The 22,963-nt window shown below is 39.1% G+C and overlaps 2 protein-coding genes across 4 annotated transcripts in view; both read left to right on the forward strand.

Moving 5' to 3' along the window:
- The window catches only part of slc26a6 (solute carrier family 26 member 6), a 21,302-nt gene extending 6,081 nt beyond the window's left edge, over positions 1–15,221 (forward strand). For all 3 annotated transcript variants that reach the window (XM_042221051.1, XM_042221050.1, XM_014338595.2), the window contains exons 9-20: positions 90–237; positions 321–434; positions 1,624–1,701; positions 2,295–2,390; positions 4,190–4,296; positions 4,719–4,788; positions 6,577–6,669; positions 9,117–9,239; positions 9,390–9,536; positions 9,768–9,822; positions 12,367–12,503; positions 14,577–15,221. In XM_042221051.1, the coding sequence (XP_042076985.1) occupies positions 90–237; positions 321–434; positions 1,624–1,701; positions 2,295–2,390; positions 4,190–4,296; positions 4,719–4,788; positions 6,577–6,669; positions 9,117–9,239; positions 9,390–9,536; positions 9,768–9,822; positions 12,367–12,503; positions 14,577–14,600 (1,192 nt within the window). In that variant the 3' untranslated portion in view covers positions 14,601–15,221. The remainder of the gene's footprint in view (positions 1–89; positions 238–320; positions 435–1,623; positions 1,702–2,294; positions 2,391–4,189; positions 4,297–4,718; positions 4,789–6,576; positions 6,670–9,116; positions 9,240–9,389; positions 9,537–9,767; positions 9,823–12,366; positions 12,504–14,576) is intronic.
- Positions 15,222–17,465: 2,244 nt separating this feature from the next.
- mgll (monoglyceride lipase) overlaps positions 17,466–22,963 on the forward strand; it is a 43,848-nt gene continuing 38,350 nt past the window's right edge. The window contains exons 1-2 of the mRNA XM_005937856.2: positions 17,466–17,657; positions 19,645–19,780. Coding sequence (XP_005937918.1) covers positions 19,653–19,780 — 128 coding nt within the window. The 5' untranslated portion in view covers positions 17,466–17,657; positions 19,645–19,652. The remainder of the gene's footprint in view (positions 17,658–19,644; positions 19,781–22,963) is intronic.

Consider the following 22,963-nt stretch of genomic DNA (forward strand, 5'->3'; position numbering starts at 1 on the left):
ACACACACACACACACACACACACACACACACACACACACACTTGAAAAGTAAAGCTTTTCTTCACTCTTGTCTCTTCCTGTATATCAGTCTCCAGCCACCTGTTTTCCCAGACACCTCTGTCTTTGGTCAAGTGATTGGTGATGGCTTTGCTCTGTCTGTGGTTGGCTACGGCATTGCCATCTCTCTGGGACGAATCTTTGCCCTAAAATATGGATACAAGGTTGACAGCAACCAGGTAGGATGATTATAGGTGGACACAAACATGAAGCGATACTTTAGTACACTGACTGTAAATAAAAAGTGTGTTTCATGTTTTAGGAACTAGTTGCTCTGGGTCTGAGTAACTCCATTGGAGGAATTTTTCAGTGTTTTACTGTCAGCTGCTCCATGTCTCGCACTATGGTTCAGGAAAGTGCAGGGGGCAAAACTCAGGTCAGTAGAGACTTCAAAAAACTTTCTCTTGTTTTCTCACCTATCAATCCTAGTATCCATGTTAAAGAATACACCCTAACCAGCAAGCACCAAAAGAGGTTTAAAGCTGGGATATGGAACCTGTTTTTGGTGTGTTTGAAATTAAAAAACAACCCCAGGATAATTATCCAGCATCTTGCAACTCAATTGATCTAAAAAAAACACTCTTGCACCTCCTTTTGGTTCAATGTTCACCTTTTAGAAAATCTAGGCCATGACAGGAGTCTTGTTTACAAACCAAATCAATGAGCAGTATAAAACAGTATGAAAAATGTATAACAGGGAAAAATGTTGTTGTAGATGACTCTCATCTGAAGAAGCCAATATTAGGAGCTCAAATCCCATGTGACGTCAGATGCACTGACTTACTTTTGGTGGATTCTACATGTAGCTCTAAGTGAGAAAAAACAATTTGAAATGATCTTTTAGACTGTTTGATCTCTTTTCTAGAGATCAAAATCTCTTACTTGGGAGACCTTTGCCCCACATAAATCAACCCAGAACCAACTATTTTAGCTCCACACATTATACCACAAACTCTGTAATGTATGAATCTGATATTTTGCCCTAAACAAACCACAAAATATCATGAAACTCTGTTCCCTTGCCATAGCCTTCAACTGATTTAGTAAAGCCAATAAAGATAGAACGGTTTTCTTTATTTGTCTTCTGTAACATTTGCCGCTTTTCCCATCTTTGTTCTGCTATCTTTGATATTTGAACGCTAATGACGTTTAATGCTTTGCCATATTTAAGCTCTAAAGGGATGCTTCATGAGATCATTGAAAGCATAAACATTCTCATCCCTGCACTTCACTCTGCCTCTAGCGAAAAACAAAGATCACAAAGGTTAAATGCAATGAACCACACATCATAATTAACGTTACTCTGATACAGTGCATGATTAAAAAACACTTAGGGAATAGATTTTTTTTCACATCATCAAACTCCACCTACACAAGTACAAATTTACTGAAAGGCTAAACTGATTTAGTCTGACAACACCATTAATCAGCCATGGGCTATCGAGGAGAGGAGAGGGTTCAATCGATGTGAGTTCGCTTTATAATCATATTCAAACTAATGATCCTGACATCAAGCAACTGTTTCGCCGATCTCACTGCCATTAACTGTGTGCATATTTCCCCAGGTTGCTGGGGCTCTGTCAGCAGTAGTGATCCTTTTTATCACATTGTGGATTGGATCACTCTTTGAAGATCTGCCCAAGGTAGATGTGTGTGCGTGTGTGTGTGTGTTCCTGTCTAACTATCCTTGTGAGGACCGAAATCTGCATTCTACTATACTTGTGAGAACCAACAGTCACTTGTAAGGACACACTCACCGGTCCTCACAAGTTTGAAGGCCTTTTTGAGGCTCAAAATGTGGTTTTAGTGTCAGGGTTACAATTAGGTTATGGTTAGGTTTAGGGTAAGGGTTAGGCATTCATTTTTAATGGTTATGGTAAGGGGCTAGGGAAACCATTATGTCAATGAAGGTCCTCACTAAGATAGCTGAACGGGGTTTTGTGTGTGTGTGTGTGTGTGCGCGCGCGCGCAATCATAAGCATACACATGCTAATCTCTTAGCCTTAGGTAAAAAACAACAGCTGAGGTTATGTTGTCAAAATGCACAAACGGGTATTTCTTCTGCCTCAGGCTAAAGTTATCAGCTACTTTTAGAAAATAGTTTTTTTAAGCCCAAACATGGACTGAGCATGATCTAATAACTACTATTAAACAGTACTTCAGTGAGAGGCTAATGAAACTCGTTTCGACTGTTTCGAGAAACGTTTCCACTTAAACCGTTTCCCTGATTTTGCAGGCGGTCTTGGCTGCCATCATCCATGTCAACCTCCATAGCATGATGAAGCAGTTCTTGGACATCCCTGCTTTGTGGAAAACCAACAGAGTGGATATGGTGAGTGCACTAAAAAGGCCACAAGGAAGTGGTTAATGCAGCAAAGGTATTTTACTGTGTTGACATAGCATATCTTGTACTGCATATACTGCATGTCTTCCTTACCTGCTGACTTTTAGATTAAGTACTATCCTGCTTCACAGTGCCATTTTATAGAAATGATTTGGAATACAAACTACCTGGATGAGCAACTCCATATAAGAAATAATCCTGGCTTCATATGTTTCAGCTAATTTCCTTGGAATTAGCTAAAAAAAAAAAAAAAAAAAAAACTGTTAAGCAAATAATGCCCATAAAATTAATGACAGTTTTCTGCCAACATGTGTACATGTACAACATGTGACCTGCTAATAACAATCATATGTTTGCTTCCTCAAAATAGTCCCCCATTCACTGTGGAACGTTTATGTAGGTCTTTGCAAGTATGCAGGCAGACAGGCTTGTGTGAAATAAAAACCAACAGCGCAGAGCCCAGTGGCATTGACACAGGTAGAATGGCCAATGATAGAAAAGTGGACTTGAACAAGAAAGATAGCGACATTTCACCACAGGGAGGAAAATGCAGAAAAAACTTCAATGACTTTTTATTTCAAATTACAATGTAATTATATTTACAAATACTGTATATTGTATGTATGTGTTTTAATACTATGCAATACTATATAAGTATAATCTACTAATACTTAAAGGTAGGCACGCTAGAATGAGATGGTACCAAGTCAGGTTATTACAGGATATAGAAAAATAATTATACTATAAGTAAATTAAAGTACAGTGTAAGTAATTTTTAAAATTGTGCAATTTCATTGTAAATTTGCAGAAATACTAATTATATTTCCCCATCTCACATCCAACCAATGCTGTGATGGTGATGTGTGTGATAGAGTTTCTTTTATTCCACTGGCCCTTTACTTTGCCAATATAAATGTCACAGCGACTGTTCTCCCTTACCAATTTACTAGAAAAAATAATAACTGTCAAAATTTTCAGACCTATGTCACCTCATAATGATAGAGACAAGTCTTAATTTTTTTCCTACAATCCCTGTTCAAACATAACTTTTAAAAGGACTGTAAAGGAAAGAAGTGTCTCCTTTACTGTGAAATACTCAAGATTTAGAGGTTTAGCCTCTTCATAATATGACCCGGGTCCTCCGGGTCATATTATGTTTTTGTTTCTAATGTCTCTGTAAAGCACTTTGAATCACCTTGTTGTTGAATTGTGCTATACAAATAAATTTGCCTTGCCTTGCCTTGCCTCCAAAGTAATGTGCACGTACAGTGTAAAATGGGGAAGTATTGTTGTTTTTCAGTAAAATTATCAAGAAATTAAACAGTACCTAAAATTAATTATGCAGTACCATGATTAATTGTAGTATAAATAATTTCAAATACTTATACAAAGTACTAGAAGTAATCATTTTTATTTATTTAATTACATTTATTATTTAAATATAATTTTAAAAAATACAATAAATATAATTTTTTAATAATCGGTCATTTAATTTCAAATAAAACTGAAACATTGAAATTTCATTTAACTTTAAGCGAATGACGTCTTTGGTCTGGGGCCATATTATAAAGTGTTTCTGGCAATGTTGCCCTCTTTTTTTCATGCTATCAAATCTATTCTGGGCTTCACAGGTAGGGGGCGTTAAAAAGACCGAGACTAACGTCTTTCAAATATAATAGAGGCAGGGAAACAATGTACAGTATGCGACAAATAAGGCACTTTTTTTTTTTTTTTACAGCAGAACACAGGCGTAAGCTATTCCTTATGCTCTCTGTTTCTCTTTGCAGCTGGTCTGGGTGGCCACCTTCATCCTCACCTTGCTGTTAAACCCTGACATAGGACTGGCTGCATCCATTGGTTTCTCCTTGCTTACTGTCATCTTCAGGACACAGCTGTAGGCACACTTTGCGTTGGGTTATATATATATTCACAATTAATTATGTTTTTTCACAACCATATGGTCTGTCCTGACCCATGTGTTCATGTGTTCATGTCAGCACAACTTCACTACAAGTACGCAAACAAAATTTGTGCACCAAAAGAAAACAATAGCTGCTTTTTTTGTGACTGGTTTGGTCCTCAGCTTGCCAAACAGCCATACACAGCACTATCTTATATACACTTCCCTCTGTAAACATGGCCTGCATGTATCTATATCTATATATCTATATATCTATATATATATGTATATATATATATAGGGAAGTGTCCAGTTGAACATTAAAACTCACTACAATTCAAGCTGATTAATGGCCTATTAATGGATTAAAGCATTAGAAAATGTTAATTAAGGTTTTCTGTGTGTGACTATTTCAGACCTAAATATTCCATGCTAGGGCAGGTCCCTGAAACTGACATTTACAAGCCACTGGACGAATACCATCAGGTACAGAACTGCTTTTTTTTTTTTTTTTTGCTTTTTAAATCAACTGAAAATGGAATGGAAAATGAGCACTGGTACAGAAATGAACAGCACGTTTTTAGTGTAGTTACTCTTATATCATACTGATTGTTACTCCCCTCGAGTCGTAATAAAGCTCAACTTGTTCCTTGTGTTTTAACTGACATTTATTTCGGACAGGAGGATTCTTCGACATGCCTTAACATGTAATGATGTCCAACCACAGCCGATACATTGCCGTCAGAACTAAAAAGAAATACAAACTTAAATGTATATTCTTAATAAAGCCCCTAAGCATTATATATGGCGAAACATTCCAACAAAACAATCAATAAAATACACATTACACCTCACACTGCGGTAATTGCACTAGAATATCACGCAACACTAGCATATTTACATACAATGAAAATAAACAAAAGAAAACATTTACCTCATTGGCCTCACTCAAAGGGAATAAAACCTTAATCCTTACATCGTGGGGAGGTCCAAAAAAGGCACTCTTTTATTTATCTTACTATGAACAAAACATAAATTACTATTGATTTATTTCTTAATATTTCAACTACTAATTGTTTCAACCTTACATATCTAATAAAATGAACTTAAATGCGAGAGTTGCCTATGACGGCAGCTACACTGATACTATATAAAATGTCTTCTTTTATTATTATTTCAAAATTTCAGTTTAGCAAGTCCCAGCAGTCGGCCATGAAATACGTTTTCTAATCACATTACATCTCTGTACTTTAAATAGTGTTGTATTATCAAGTTTTAAATATAATTTTTCAAAAGTGAATTACTTAATAAGTGTTGTTTTTATTCTGTCAGAATTTTACTTGGTTTGGTCATTGATGAGGAAAGCATGGATATGTAACAGATGAAATAATGATGAAACAATGAACTTTTTTCTCACAACATTTTAGTTTTTGTAGTTCCACAAAGACAGTTTAACAAAAACTACAAATTCCTCATTGGCTGGGATGTAAATTTAAGATGCTTCCTGTTTTTTAGTTAATTAATTACCATTACCATTGGTAGCTTATGCCCAGTGGATGGTGATCAGGGGTGGAGGCCCAGTTTACAATGAGGTATGCTGCAGTTATAGGGGCATCACAAACAGCCTTCCTAGGAAGCTCTACGCCGGGGTAGTGGAGACAAGATTTCATCCATTAGTCGAACCTTGGATGCAGGACATTTGGTACTCATACAATAATAGTGAGAGGTTGGCCTGAATTACCACGAACAAATCAGACCATTTCCTGGTGGAGCTGGACTCCATTCACGATAGAGGGTAGAACATCCAACGGTGTTGGATGTTGTACCAGTCTGTTTTGGTTAAGCGGACTATTTAAAACAAGCTACATTCACACCTTCACCTATGGCGACAAACTCTGGGTAGTGACCAAAAGAATGAGATCACTGATCCAAGCCATGGAAATTAGCTTTCTTAGACATGGGATGAGGTTTTGCGACATTTAGGGGAATTTCTTAACTAAAATGAGCCAGTTGAGATGGTTTAGGCATCTGACCGGGATGCCTTCAGGACATATGGTAAAGTGAGGTGTTTTAGGCAAGCTTCAGGACCCAGAACACACTGGAGAGAATTCACTGGCATGGATGGATGGATGGATAGATTGATATTAGATAAATTGCTATGAAATTATGAACAAAAATCCATATATCTGATTGGTCAGGTGTAACTTTTACTTCATACTAAAGCCATAATGGAATGTTTTGATTGATTAGCCTGTTTAATCCATTCGATTTTAGGTGAGGCGAGTGCCAGGGATTTTGATCTTCCGTTCCTCTGCCACCCTCTACTTTGCCAATGCTGAGATGTACCAGGAAGCCTTGAACTCAAAGGTGAGAACACAGATATCCTAAACCGAAGCTTCAAACCAAATCTTAATCCTAAAAAAAGTTTTTTTTACAAAGTGACAAGAAAATGTCTTTTAAAAACATCATCACTCTTAAATTCTCACAAAGAGCACAAATTAACTTATGTGGGTGCATTCACCCCCAAAAGACCATGAAGCCAAAAACAAAACACAGTATCAGTTTACAAAGCACAGCATGACATACTAAAAGCTCAGATTTAAATGAATACACAGAAACAGCACACCACAGCTACACACACACGGAGAAAAAGAAGCAGCCAAACACATCATGTCGCCGTTTCCGTGCAATTAACTCCTCTTTTAAAAACATGATTTCTGACACACTAATAGCCAACCAGACTTGTCACCAATTCACACATCACAACTGTGACAGACATTGTTCGCAATGTCATTCTCTTCTCTCATTTTTTTCCCCGCTCAGCTTTTGTTTAAAACACCCCATCCCACTCGCTCCTACGCTTTCTTCCTGCCCCTCCTCTTCTGTCACGCCGCTTTGGGGTCAGTGGGAAGACAGACAGAGGGAAGTTGGAAATAGGATGACAAAAGATGCGGAGAGGGAAGGCACAGACACTGAATAAGAGAAGGAGATAATGGAAATGTTTCATTCATTAAAATGTCAGCATGTCAAAGTCAAAGGGTTGCTTTCATGCACAAATAAGCTCTTGCTGAGCAGTCTGGCAGAGGCTGCAGGTTTGTTTGCAAGGTGAGACAGACTCAGGTGCTTTTGTGACACCAGTTCTGACGCGTTCTCGAGAAATGTACGATTACTCCCTGTGTGTCCTCACCGGCACTAACGAAGCTCATGAGCCATGCTGTTACAGGATTGTTACGGCTCCAACTAGTGATGTCATTCAGCACAAAATTCCACACAGAAAAGCCCCAGCAATCAAGCCCAGGACCTGATTTCTGTAGGCTAACAGTCCTAACCACTGGACACTACACTGCCCACTTTGAGAATCTTGATATATCAAAGTACACAACAACGGGAAAGAAATAGCCAAAGTATGTCCTTATATACTTTTTACTCACTTTTACTCTTGATGTTAGAACTATAATTAGGGCCAGGCTCGTAACATGAACGTTACAATTTACTCCTGTAAAAATAAGTCATATATAGCAAAGACCAAGCCTCATAAAAATGCAGTGCATGACACTAAGGTACACACTAAGTTACATTCTTTGCCATGCATTCGAATTACAATTTGCTAGAAATATAAAGGATCATAATTTAAATGAAAAATAAAGTTGGATCAGGCATGCCCAATTTTGTCTTTTTCTCCACAACAAGTTCTTTTTTTTTTTTTTTTTTGCCTGTCCCGTTTGGCTCCTCAGGCGTCAGAATTGTTGTCTGAAGGCCAACAATGATACCCAACAGATTTACTTTATCAAGTGGATCATCACGGCCTTGCCATATTGGTCCATTTGATCGACCTTTGTTGTTGTTATTTATTTTGTTTTATTTTATTTTCAGTTGTTACATATGGGACAGACATGGCTGGGGGATAGAAAAGGGAGAAAGAAAGATGAAGGAAAAGAAAAACAGAGGGGAAGAGGGACACTGAGAAAGGGCACTCAAAAAGAAAAAAAAACTCCAAGACCACCTGTTGAGAGAAAAAAAGACAAAACAAGCAAAAATAAAGAGAGCAACATAATAAACACAACACCATTGCATTAATCTAGCTAAGTGTAAATAACAGTAAATACTAAATATTGAAAGTAGTTGTGCAGCACGCAGGACCGACGGCGCACAATGTGCTTTGTGGTAGCAGCCAAGAAAGGTGTTGTTTGTGTGTGTGAACAATAAACACCTGTGTGCACACCTGTGTGGATGAGCGCGCTTCTTTTAGTCAAAGAACTTGACTTACAACAAGTAAGTCAAGTAAAAGAAAGAAATCCATTACCATTCCTAATAATCAGTCATTGTATTGTAACAGTGACTCCTTTCATTCAAGCTGCTGTCCACCACACCTTGCTTGGTTGTTTGTAGTGGTTAGATTATGTTGGTGCTAAACAGAAACTGGACTGACTGAACTGGTCAAACTGGCTGAGAATCCCTGCACAAAAGTTTAAGCACCCAACATAATGCATCACCTAAAGGTGAATGGTAATTTGTCTCTTCTTGTGTTAGCCCTGTGACACGCTGACTCACTTTCTAGGGTGTACCCCGTCTCTAATAACTGGAGACAAATGACTGGATGATTCCAAAGTCATATGAAGTAAAAGATTTTTGTGTAGCATGTTCTCCTAGTCCTGTCTTTTCTGGGAAATGTTAGTTTCCCATTATTAAAACACCAACCAAACACTTTAAGTTTACAGCTTAACAAAAGGTTTTAGTTTTTTTTTTTTATCAGACAGGGTAACTAGCAGTGGTATTAAGTAACTGATCTGACTGTTCTTTGTTTTGTTTTGTAGTCTGGCTTTGACATTACAAAGCTCCTGTCAGCAAAGAAAAAACTGGAAGCCAAAAAGCAGAGACACGAGAAAAAAGAAGCCAAGAGAGTCAAAAAAGAGCTCAAGAAGAATGGGGTGGACGTGGTAAGGACAAACTAAGAGATGACAGATTTAGAGGACTTTATTTCACATTCGAATGCAAGAGCTTTCTTCCACAAATACCTGTTTCAGCATTCCAGACCCTATAGCTTCGATTGTGGTCGTCTTAAATGTCACTGATTAATATCTACCCAGAACAGGGAGCTAAACATGGAGGAGCAGAACCATGTGTCTGTCATTGAAGTAGATGCTGAGCGGGACCCCTCACTCCCAAGAGCCATTGTTCTCGACCTTGGCCCTGTCAACTTCCTGGACACCGTGGGGGTCAAGACACTACGAAGTGTAAGGACAGATCAGTCACATTTACATGCATATATACAAAAAGAGCGAAATGTAACATCTTTTTCAAATGCTTAAAAAAACTGAAGACAACTGCAAACTGCAAAAATCAATCCCTCTGTCCCTTTTGTTATAATTTAGCTCTCAGGTGGTAAATTTCTATGAATCGAATCATGAGAATAATGAGATCATTCGCAGTTTGTCCCTCACTCTGTGCTTTTTTGTGTGTTTCAGATTCGGAGAGACTACGGAGAAATTGGAGTGGAGGTGTTTCTTGCTGGTTGCCAAAGTAAGTCCAGTTACTTTCAACACTCTCACTGGAAATAAATGCAATACACTTTATTATGACTTTATAAGGATTTGGTAGATATAATTTTCCTTGTGCAGTTTTCTAAGAACCCATTTGTCTTTTTGCCTTGTAGTGATCTAAAAACACCTTCTGAAAACCATTAAGGTGGAACAGAAATACTCCCAAATAATATTACTTTTTACTCTTACCCTTCTTATGTCTTTTTACTTTTACACATGCAGTCCTGATCTACTCGACCACATGCAATCTGAAGCGTTCAATGACAGTAGATGTTATTTTAGCTGATATTATAGTGCATAAAGTACCTGACATGTTTTCTTTTTTCAGAAGACTATGTAATTAGCCCTATTCATGGCAAGCTAACACATATTTTTAAAATGACATCTGGTCTAACTAATGTGTTTTAAAGCCTTTACTCTCAGCTTTTATTTTTTGACATAATAGCCTCCTAATTCAGGCCTTACTTGCAGTATGTGGACAAAACACATTTCTCTGGAACCCGGCTGTGTGGAGGTGGGGGATCTTATTTCACAGGATCAGCGCCTGCACTTAGTACAGGCTCGGGACTTAGCAGTTAGACAAAACCAAAAAGGACACAAGACAAAAACAGAAAGTGTTAAAGTGAACTTTGAACTTAAGAAAACAACTAAGGAAAAGCAAGGAAAAGAATTACACAGGACAGGAAGCAAAGGGCAAATGGCTGGATGGCTCTAAGGACCAAAACAAATTCTGTTTTTCCTCGCTTTTTCTAGAACGTTTCAGTTTAACTGAGAAAGAAATGACATGGAAGTGTTTGTATGACAGCCTTAATAAGAGCTGTTTGAGTTCTTGGAAATACCAAGGAAAGACGCTTCGTTTATTACTTCCTCTAGCAGATGACACATTGCTCCATCCTCTATGAAAGGGAAGAAATGATTTCATTTCATAATTCACAGCAATAACAATCCAGGCATTCATAAAAACAATTAACTAACCTGATTAAGTGGCATAGATCATGTAAATATAGGTTTACCACTCAATGGTGAATTTATATAAACTCTCCAAATTAAGATAATGGGCTATATTACCTGATAAAATTACATTTAAAATGTATTTAAAAGCTTGCATTTGTAATGTCCATTTCTGTATTACCAGAATTTGGGATGATCATGAACATAATGAGAAATAGGGTGGCTGTAATTTATTAAGCAGAGCGTTGGTGATTCGATCCCTGGCTGCTCCACTCTTCATCCCAAATATCCTCGGGCAAGATAATCCCAAGTTGCTCTTCAATGCATCTATTGGAGTATGAATGTGTGTGAAAGTTAGATGGAAAACACTTAAGCATAAAAAAAACCCTAGTGTAACTGGGTGAATGAGTATAAAGTGCTTTGAGCGCTAAAGTTCTGCAGAATGACGCTGTATAAGAACCAGTCCATATATGTCTGAGCCTTTGTGATAAAAGGTGAACACAGAGAATTTTACTTCAGATATAGAAATCCTAGACAAAGAGGATAATAGATCACATCTAGCAGAACTAAAAAAGAAAAGAAAAAAGAAGAAGATTTATTTCATTTTGTGGGGTATATTTTCCTGTTTCTTTCAAATTAAAGGCATCATAATTGCAAAATTACTGATGTGATGAGGAAAGACAAGTCTGACTGTGAAACTGCATGCTTATTGACTAATGACTCCTGACTGACAGGTCGTAAGCCCATGAGGTTTCTTACCACAGACAATCGTCTGTCCTGAAACATGCTAGCCTATGACCAAGATTTAATATAACCACGATTTTATTTTTGATTCGCTGTGATCCAAAAAGTGCGACTAAGCCCACAAACTCGACAGGAAATTGTTCCCAAAGGTCCCATCAGAAAGCCATTTTTCCATTGACCTCTATACGACCAGAAGTCTTTTTACGACCACAGCTATCGCCATCTGGTGGGCTTCAGACAGAATGCAGCTTTTAGGCGCTTCCACAGTGGCTTCGTTTTTCTGACCTGGAAGCTACCACCATGTTTGATCCTGTCTATGATTTGAATGTTTCCTATAAAAACAATGAACAAATACAAGAATTAAAAATAGTAGAGTATATTACATTTTAAATACAGCAAGTCCCATGAGGAAAACAGCCTCAGTCACTGAAAGACAGACAAAGTATACATAAACGCGCATAAATAAAGAAAGGAAGACACAAGCAGGAAGGCGCGGAAGGAGGGGGGAAGTGAACTCTAGGAAAGAGCACAATGAAAGCCAAAGAAAATTGTGGAGCTCATAACAAGTTTATTGTTAGTTAATATTTACACAGGTAGGAATTTTATACAAGAGCAGCCCTTCCTGTTTCTCTGTTCTCTCCTTTTCACATTTAAGACCTTGTTTCTTTTTCTGCTCTCCATGCTCCACTCTGTGCCTCCATCTCTTGTTTCTATTCTATTGCTTTTCTTCCTACACCGACATGCTCAATTACCCATTTCATCTTCCTCCAGCTTTCTTCGCACGTCTCTTTTTGTGTCTTCATCTCTGCCTCTCTCTGTGTCTGTCTAGGCGGTGTGGTGGATAACCTGCAGACCGCAGGTTTCTTTAATGACAAAGTAACAAAGTCTTGTCTCTTCACCACCGTCCACGACGCCGTTCTGTACTGTCAGTCTGCCATAGTACAGAGCCAAAGCATGGAATATAAGGTATGAGCACTCAAGCATACACATCATGGCACATGATGGAGGATGTCAAAATGCACTTTGATATTATATAAAGTGATGAAGAATGCAAAGGATAAATCCTTTGCACTTAAACCTCCAAAGCAGGAAACTTTCTTTGATATTTATTTGTTGCAAGTCATTAAGCTGCACAGCATTGTTGCTTTCTCAAACACCCAACCTCTAATTTGATTTTTGTGGGTGGCTAAATTTGCAGGAAGCTGATGTTACTATGTTTCTTCCTATGAGTTATATGGGCATACTCTCAAATCTGTCCATTAAATAAGAAGTTGAAGGAGCCGGAAGGTGCTTATTATAGCGTGCTTTGAACAGTGGGAGCGGTTATATCTATGTTTGCATGCTTTGTTTTCTTGTAATGTTTAACTTTAAAGACTTTGTTTCCATCTTGCTGTAATCACCATGTGGAAAATGTGAAGCCACATTCCTGATTACCTTACTTCATTGCTAAATATATTAGGGGAGTGATTGAGTTCACTTGCAGTCAGTGGTGTGGAAATTATTCATTAAGCTAATCTTTATAGACAATAATTAAAATGTTTTTTCGGGATTGGTTCATTGATCCTTAATATGTCCAAGTAGTGTGACCTGCACCTCAAATTGACTGCACAACCTGAGGCAGATGGGTGTTGGAAAAACAAGGCAAACATTTTCTTTATTTTGAAATTTTTTGAGTATCTACATGTATTTTTATGTGGTTTAACTCAAAGTTCAATTTAAAACACCAGAATTTTTCACCTCATGTATACATTTAAGTATCAGAAATGCTTCACACACCCACCACACACCATCAGTCTCTGTCTGAAGGCAAATTATATTCTGCCTACACCAGGCCAGTGTGTGTGCACGCACGCGTGTGCATACGTGTGTGTACGTCTGTGAGCTAATCTCATTTATTCACCTGTGCTTCCATGCATGTCCGCAAATTGTTCGGCGTGTATGCTTTTGTTTCTGCCTGGTCTGCCTCGGTATTTAATTGTTTACGTGTCTTAATGTTTCTGTTCCTGTAGAAAGACAAAGGAACAAAGACTATTCAGGGTGTAAAATACAATTAACAGAAGCAAAGCCCTTTCACAGAAGAAGTGGGAAGCTCACACAAAAACGCTCACATATAGCTGTCTAATTTTCCACTGCTATTAGCTTAACCTAGCATTGTGAATTATATTGATGGGCTGATGAATGCTAACATCAGCAGCTTTCCCTAATGTTGTTCCTTATTGTGATCCTAACTGGGATAGCTGATCAAGTACACACAAACATGCTGGGATGTAAAAGTCGACCGTTGGTCTCACACACACAAAAAGCAAACACAAAACAAAATCACACATAGTCATGTGCATGCAGAATTCCCTTTGAATCCACATAAACAGCCTGTACTATATACTGATACCAGTGTGGATCCATACTGTGGGTTTACGTGCAGATGAGAGGTTTTTGGAAGGTGATAATATAGGAAGCATCTCCCACACTACACGGACAAATGCACATAACAAACTGCTTTGCCATGAAAACCTGTGTAAAGAGGCTCCCTGTGCACGACTTGGTGCTGGTGTTAATGCCAGGCTTCGAGATCTGCAGTTATTGAGTCAGAAGAGTGTTGGAGACTTTTACTCACTATGTGATTCAGCACTCTGCTACCCTGTCGTATAAGTTTACATTGTCTGCCACTTTGTGGCTGGGTTGTTGTGACAGCTAAATGCTTCCCCTTTTCGACAACAACACCACTTACAGCCGGTCATTGAATATCTAGACCCATGTCTTGCAACAGTGGCAAACTGTTACAGCACTATGTGCAATTTCAGTAGGAGCTTTAGGAGAACCCAGTCTTTCACAAATGTTTGTGACAGACTGCATGGCTAGGGTTTGGCAATGGGACTAAAAACACCTGAATTCAAAAAGGGAGAACATGGTGAATCTCCAGTTCACTTAATTTGAAATCTATCATGTTACTCTCTCTAAGGTAAACTTTAACTGAAAAAATTAATATAACAATATTGTGGAGCTTCTTCTATATTTGATCACTCCTGTTTTATTTCACAGGAGACTGCTGCAACACATTTTTGAGTCCACGGAGGAAACAATATGATATTATAAAGAAGTGACAGACACTCTGTCTGTTGGAGGAGTTATCCATGGAGCTTCAGAACTGAATCTACCTTCTGTCTCAAACACAGAGACATTTACACACAGTACAACAAACACAATACACATCATGTGTATGCATATGCACAGCTATCTGTTATATGTGTACGATTATATGGCTATAAGAGTTTGTATGTAATAGAAGTCACTGTAATAAGCTTCACTTTTCTGATCAATATTATATGCAATTTTTTTAAACCTTTAAGTGCATTAGATTAATTTAATTTCACATTATCTGTAAAAGTATACTATCCTTCCAGTATGTGCGCATCCATATAGGTAATGGTCTGCATATTATATGGTGCTCTGTGTATAGACGTATAGACTCTAATCAATCAATCAGTCAATCAAATAATACGTATAGATTGTTTTTCTCCAGTGTAATTTTTAGACGAACCTTGCGTGTGTTTTTTGGTTTTGTTTGTGTTGTGTTAGTGTTTTGTTTAGTTTTTTACTGTTAATCATTACATAAATGCTTGCCATGATAGATTATTTATGAAGGCAGTGTTCTTGTTCTTACATGGAAAAATAAATATTATTTTAAGATACTTTTTGTCTGTCGCTTTTGTTTGTTTCCCTTCTGAACAGAGGCAGTATTAATTACATTTTTTTTCTCCAAGGAAGACGTTTCATTCTGTGTCACAACAACAGGAAATCTCTCGACGCTTTTGAAACAGTCTGGGCAGATGACGCAGTTGTGGATGTAGGATATTCTGTTCTCTCTGAACTGGGACTGGCTGCCTGATGGCTGCTTAAATATAAACAGACACCATTCATCATATTTTGACTCTTTAACGTTAGGCATGGTCAAAAGAAAGGCATGTGACTGAATAGATTCCAGCTGTCTTCACTCTTAGATCTGCCTATGTCTGCTGTTGGTCACGGGTGTGCATACATGTCTGCACGAAGTGAGTGAAGAATAAAAACATTTATATCCAGTGTTTCACCCAAAAAAGATGTGCCTCTGCTGTTAAGCAAAACTGGGTATAATGAGTCATTGTTTATTGCAATAGGAAAACAGTGAATCATATTTAGCTGTAACAAAACAGTCCATTTTCCCATAAAGGTTTCCATTAAAATGCCCTTTTTGTTCTTTGGCATAAAAACAAACCTCCTATTTTCTGTGTGTTTACTTTCAGAGTTCAAAAAACATACAGCCTGTACATATTAAATAAGTAACAGCATGGTTCTGCTCTAACACTTAGAGCATGTTTTGGTTAGCAGCCATGTAAAAAACAGCAATGCTTTGAAGTCCTCTCGGGTTAAAGATTTGCACCATGACATTTCTACATAACTGTAACAAGGTAAGAAGTTAAACCACTAGAAGTCAGGTTTGATATCGTCAGATGTATATATGCTGGGTGAGGATGAATCTTGGCCTAAACCAACTACTATTACCATGTGGGTGGTGATAAGTTCTGAAACCAGGATCTTTTTCCAACATTAAATCTGCACTAATCCGTATTTTAAATAAATAAGAGCTGCCATGATTGTGTGCAGTGTTACAGTGGTCACTATAAATGTCAGCCCCACAGAGAGGTGGTTAGAAACACAAGTGATTGTTAATATTACTCTTTGTCAACAGAATATGCAAACACCTACTTAAAGTGTCCAAGCAGAACTTTCTGGTAATATTCTGTTTTGTTTCTTTCATATTCTTCCTTACCTTTAATGAGTAAAAGGAATTTGTGACACATTCACTACTGCAAATTAAAAAAGGGTAGCCCAAATATAAACTCAGGGGACATTTCATTAGGTGATGTGATCAGTGTGGATAAAATCTTTTAGCGACATTTCCAGTAACTTGCTGAATATTTGCCATGAAGAATTACGGCATACCTAAATAAAGTTGCCCTGAAGCATGTGCTTCATTAATGGAATGCCAGTGTTTATCCTAAAGAGAGACTGGACCGAGATTATTTTTTTTAATCTTTGCCCATCTACTTCAGCTTATGTATGTTTTTTTATATATATATATGTGTGTGTATTTAAGATTGTGTACATTGTTCACATCACCTCCACAAAAATGTAAACTGTAGAGCGTGTTGTTGGAAGAACTGTATTGTTTGTAATTCAGGTCTTAATGTGAAATATATGAAGATTTTGCATGAAACATATGAAACAGGGCTGTATATATGACATAGTGATTGTAGTACTATTATAGTACTAGCCAGTACAGTTGACTATATTAAAGAATTAGGTATGTGACAGAAATCGTGCAGTTGTTATTTTTCCACCATTGCAGGTCTGTGAGTTACCCATGGCTACTTCCACTGTCATTTTCAGATGTAAGCACAATATGTCTGCTTCCTGTATTGTATGCTTTTCATCATTTTCTGTACGTATCTGTACTTTTCTCAAGCAAGGTAGGCGGAAGCAAGTATACTCTGCTTCTCGTAAAAGAGCAAGGCCTTGCAATGGCTTTGTTTGAGAACATGTTCATCTACATTCTACAAATTTATTTTAGCTCACAAAGTAATGCAGAGACTATATATACCATGCCAAGAAGAAACATTCCATACCGAGAAGTATTTTAACCTAACCCTAGAGCTGTAACATGGGGCTGTTTTGGAGGACAATCACAACCAACTTGTTTTGTGGTGTCAAATGGAGCAGGCGCTCCATTGCAAAGAATGCATGGGGGATGCCCATGGTACTATTAATAAGTAAATATTAATGGGTCTGGTATGTTCCAATGTGAGCCATGTGGGCTGGGTTGTTTTTTTTAAGTGTGTGCTAAATGAGGCTAAATAGAAAGGGCGCATCCCCGCATCTGGGGGGAAAGTGTGTGTGAGTATCGGCTCTCTGTGCGTATGTATGAGAGAGAGAGAGGGCGTGTGTGAATACTTTAGGTTCTCCCTCAAACGCCGCCGATTGCATTCTTCTCTTGACGGGCGGCGAGGAGAGCGTCGAAGCGAGAGGCAAGGAGAGCAAGAGAGATATTAAGGCTGAAACTTCTCTGCAGACGCTCCTGAACAGGTCAGCTCCTGAACGCTGAACACTGAACGCTTCATATTCTTAGAATATTCTTTTAATACTTCTGCATATGGGGAATTACAGTGCGGGGCAATACGGGACCCTTCTACTGTTTTTCTCCAGCATCGACACAATGTTATTGCTTTAACCAGTGAAACTTGTTTTGTGGTGGGTTCATGCGCATCCAATATCATTTCAGGCTTTCATTCATCATTTCATCATAAATGTGAGTGGTACTGTTGCAGCGCACAGATCCACTGCCGGGCACTGGTATCGATACGCTGCGCATAGCAGAGGAATCGATGAATTAAAAGCTAGTAGGTATCAGAGATGCGTGCAGGAACCAATCATTTGCTCTCCTTACTGGAGGCACGCAATTGATGTCCCGTCGTCGCGCATCTCAGTTATTTTACGTATTTATTGGCGCACGGAGACGGGAATGTTTGATTGCAGCACAAAATGAAAAAAAAAATAGGGGGGTTTTGTACACACATGTCGCCAATGTGTTCCAGTAATGATAAGTCCGCACGAACGGAAGCTTATTTCCGCCTGTGTGCGACACATGAATACTGTTACTCACTGACTTATTTGCCCTCTTATGATCCTGTCAAAAGAGGGCACGAGCCACGTTTCCCCGCATAGAAACGGGTACGAAAACAGACACGGAGCGCATTGCTGAGGGAAAACTATCAATCACAATCCATTCTCTTACACCCGAATATAAATGTCCGGACATCACTGGCTACTGGTATTGAACCTAAATTAACAATGGAAATGTTGAGCGGAAGTAGATATAGAGTTTACTCACATTGTAGCTAAGTATTTCTTTCATTTAATTAAATCTATAAATAAATAAAAGGTTGGGTTGCAGTTCACCAAAACTGAAAGGGACGACGCGATATCTCAGAAAACTGCTTCACACCAGAGCTATTTTTATATCAGGTGATTTGCCAAGTGTTACACACGCCGCCCTCTTCGTTGTAAACCACCAATACTATGCAGACTGACACAGTGTATTCAGATAGACCTAGAAAAAAAAAGCCTCAATGATGCAAGACATGAAGGAAAAGAGAGAAGGAGGAAGGGGTGTTGTGTAGAAGAAAGAAGTAGGATACAATAAGATTTGTAGAGCAGTAGAAAAGGTAGAATAACTGGAAAGGCATATCCCTCTTTTTTGAATTTTGATTTTTTTTTCCTGCGGCATTTACAGCATAACTAATCCAGTTTATACAGTTTAGAACTACGGAAAACCTTCTTCTTCCGGCTGCTCCCTTTAGGGGTCGCCACAGCGAATCACCTGCCTGTATCTCACCCCATCACCAGCATCCTCCTCTGTCACACTAACCCTCTCCCTCCTTCACTACATTCACCAGTCTCCTCGGTGGTCTTCCTCTCTTCTTCTTCCTTACATGGCACCTCCATCTTCGACACTTGTTGTCCAGCATATCCACCATCCCTCCTCCTCCCAGCCAAAACCACCCCAGCCTTGCCTCTCCAACTTTGCTTGATAATTTATAGCCTGTGGAAACGAAACAAGTAAACATTCATTTATATTTCATCAGAGCTTTCCCGCGCTTTTTGTCATCTCGTTTTCGTGCACGACAGTGTAGTAACGCAGTTCGGTGACATCGCAGGCGCAGTGTAGGTGTCTAAACTCAATTAGAGAGAGAAGGGTTAAAGAAAGAGAGAGCACGTGGAGAGAGAGAGCGAGAGAGCGCCCATATGGTCTCGTGACGTAACGCCGGACGCTCGAGCCTCTGCTTGTGTGTGTTTATGTGTGTGCGTGTGTGCGCGCGCTCTGCTTAGAATCCAGAACGGCACCCTAATAATACCGTGCACAAACTGTCGCCTACTGCTTACAGTAATTAAACAACAACAAAAACAACAATGAACGCCGTGACCGCCGCGTCCTGCCTGCTCGTCGCCGGCTTCAGCTGCTACCTCTACGGCAGCGACGTGTTGTCATCGCTGCTCCGTGTCTCTGTTACAGACTCCTCCATGCCCGAGCCGGGAGCTGCTCCGCGGCGAAGTCCGCAGGGAGTCCCCTACTCTGACCTGCCGCACATCGTCAACGCAGACGGATTGCACCTGTTCTGCCGCTACTGGGAACCCACCGGTCAGCCAAGGTCAGTGAAACGGCAACTAAATGTGTGGCTGCGTTCACTCTCTGTGTGTCCCTTTGTTAGCCCATAATCTGTTGGTCTGCAGAGGAGTGTGCGGCTGTCATTTAAAATGAAAATAAAAATATCTAAAACGTGTAGTAATTGTGTTCACATGATTGCTCTCCTGTGAGTCACATGATGACTTTTTGACGCTTAATTTTCAGACATGCGCACAGTCCACTATTCAGCTACAGTTACACAGTTTGTTCCGTTCAGTGTAAAACCGGCACCAGTGCAAACAGTTTGAGTTCATTTATTTGTATAAATGAGAAGTTCACTCAAGTTTCACTTTCAAACCGCCTCCCAGAAGGAACTCTGCGACTGGTTAAACAAGTTCAAGAGCTCTCCAATCACAACTCGCCATCTTCTACGCTAGTACAGGAAACCAGAATATGTACTTGCAGATGTGATATGAGGCCTAACATCGTCTGAAAAGCACCCAAGATTAAAAACAGGCTCTGTGCAGTATATCAGCATTAATGAGTCTCTTTGTCTGACCCATGCTCAGAGACATTTTAATTGTGTTAATCTCCTCATAAAGGGGTGACCAGATGCACCAGTGACAAACACTGGGCCATGGTGACCTTCATTAACACACACAAAAAAGCAGATCCAAGATCAGTTGATTTGAATTTATATATAAGCCTGCAAAGCTGATCTTTTTTAAACAAAGCTAAAATATCACACGGTTATCTCTCCTCATAGAAGCTTCATTTGACAACATCAAAAGTGTTTTTGTAAGAAGAAGCCCTTGACACAAATGTAAAACCACACAGAGACTGCATACATCATCTCTGTTTAAGAAACCTCATATCCATGTCAAGCATGTCTTCCATCTGAGCTGCAGCTGCTCGTAGAGACACGTGAGAGAACCGATGAATGAGCTGAGAGTGTCGCTCCAGACAGCTCCTTTTCAAAACCTGCCCCAGCAGGAGGAATTACTGGTTTTACAGCATCGGCATTTGTCCACCCCGTAATCGCAGACGCTTGAGTTTTTAAGGTTGTTTCCTTTCGCCTTCCCAGCAACAGTGAACGGCATCATAGTTCATGTGCGAAAGGCCTCAAATCCTGACTCATCCGGCATTCTGGTGTGTGAAAGAGTGTAAATGGCACTCCTGCCTCTTAGCCAAAGAGACATCAGACAACAGAGCTGGTTGATTAATGGGTCGAGTTTGTTAAAAAAACACACTGACTGGTTCGATAGTGAAACTTTCCGCAGTCTGCTGTTGCAGGCCCTTTCGCTATCACTCACACACTTCGAACATTTTGAAGTCTGCAGCCTCTGCACATGTGGCTGTGGCATGAAACAGAACGCAGAGGTCACATTCGTTTACAAATCACACTGTCACATGCTGGACGAGAGCACAAAAAGACAGATGTGGAAGTACCACCAAACATCTGGAATCAAGTTATTACTGCTCACCCACATGTCTCAGGGGAGCAACGACTCATTAACTCATACTGTGTCTACACCCTTGCTGTAAAATTGTGTATTTGCTCCATAATCTTCGTCTTATAGTTTATCACAGCATGTGTGAATGTATGCATGTTTACTCTGCACGCATACATATTTTGTGTGTTTATAGCTGTGTATGTGAGTAGCAAAGCCTAGATAGCTCTATATCCTAGCTTTTACTAAAACATAAATGTGCAAGTGGGACAAAAATTACTGCTTGTACGGCTAAAGCTAAAGCCTCACTGTAGTCACATGAAAACACCAAAATCACCCAACAATATTGTAAGTCTTGTAAATGTGGTATCTGGTCTTGGCTCATACTGCTGCACATGCTAGGTGAGTTTATTTGAGTTTAGTGTCTCGCAAGATCACATTTAACAAGTAGAGCTATAAAACAGCCAACTCTCTGACTGGTGGACAAGCCACCAGAGCCACCTTGTCAATAGAGTTTTTGGAAATACGCAGTATGATTGTTGTTTGTGGTCCCCAATGTCCCCAGTGTCAAAAATACATAAATAACAAAATTAATTCCAGTGGTTCATCATCTCAGCTGATGATTTCTCCTCCTAATCATATGTAAGAGAAGTTAAAAGCTGAATCATTGCAGAATTAAAATAGCTGCAGAGTCCTCTGTGTTGTAACACTTTTAGAGCAGAGCTTTGCCTGGCTTATATAAGAGCTTTCTCACTGGAGGGCCAGCCAATGAGCACGCTAAAACTGCATGCAGGGATGGTAACAGGGAGACATGCAAGAGTCAGTTTAATGATGTAATGTGTATTGCCCAACTCTTACTTAAAGACTGATACAATAATGCGTAGTTATATAGCTGAATTCAGTTATTTTTCTTGGTGTTTTGTGGGCAATGTTTTACAGCCTCCTAATCAGCAGTTTATTAGCAATGTAAAGTGAATAAAACCCCAGAAGCTGCATTAAAATGTTTACAGGATGCTTAAACTCTTCAGTGAAACCCAGACTTATAAAATTCTTTATTTGAGACAGCAGCTCCCGTACGTTAGACGAGGTAGGTTTATTAGTTTTAAATGATCAGAGGTGGTCGTCTAACTGTTCTCTGTATTACTTTAGGGTCTTTACCTTGAAACTATAAAGCAGCTTGCAGAGAGTATTTTTGTGATTTGGTGAACTGAATAGACCACCAAGATATCCATATGTTCTTCAAGATATCCAAACGTTATCCCTGTTAGTTCAGAGTTAAAAGCAGCGTCTCCCAAAACTTAGTGTGATCTAAATCTCACGTTGTAAAATCAAAGTTGGACAGTGAAGGTACAACTGCCGAGGACAAAGCGGCACTCAGTCTTTTGTCTGTCGTACGGCCTACGCTTAAGAAATTCTCTCCTGTTTTTACATGTTTCACAATGACTTTTCTGTAGTCTGGATGATGGATCCACAGGCTCACAGCTACCCACTCACTGCAGTAATCAGATTAGTAATTTAACACAAAGTGACACAGTGTGTCCAATTTGTGAAGTCTAAGTCTTTGTAAGTGCAGCTTAGCCAGAAACTTTTTAACAATATTATGTGTTCATGTGTTATTAAAAAGGGCTTACAGTTGTAATCTAGGTAGAACTATATCTGAACTGGTATATACAGTGCCTAGGGGAAGCTGAATATGTTATAGGTTAATAGATTGTTCCTGAAAGCAGCAGCAGGAGTATTTATCTTTTTCACTTTTG

The sequence above is a fragment of the Haplochromis burtoni genome, unplaced genomic scaffold (genome assembly GCF_018398535.1).
Source record: "Haplochromis burtoni strain Fernald_Lab_line unplaced genomic scaffold, NCSU_Asbu1 Contig_60, whole genome shotgun sequence".
In the NCBI taxonomy this organism is placed as follows: domain Eukaryota; kingdom Metazoa; phylum Chordata; class Actinopteri; order Cichliformes; family Cichlidae; genus Haplochromis; species Haplochromis burtoni.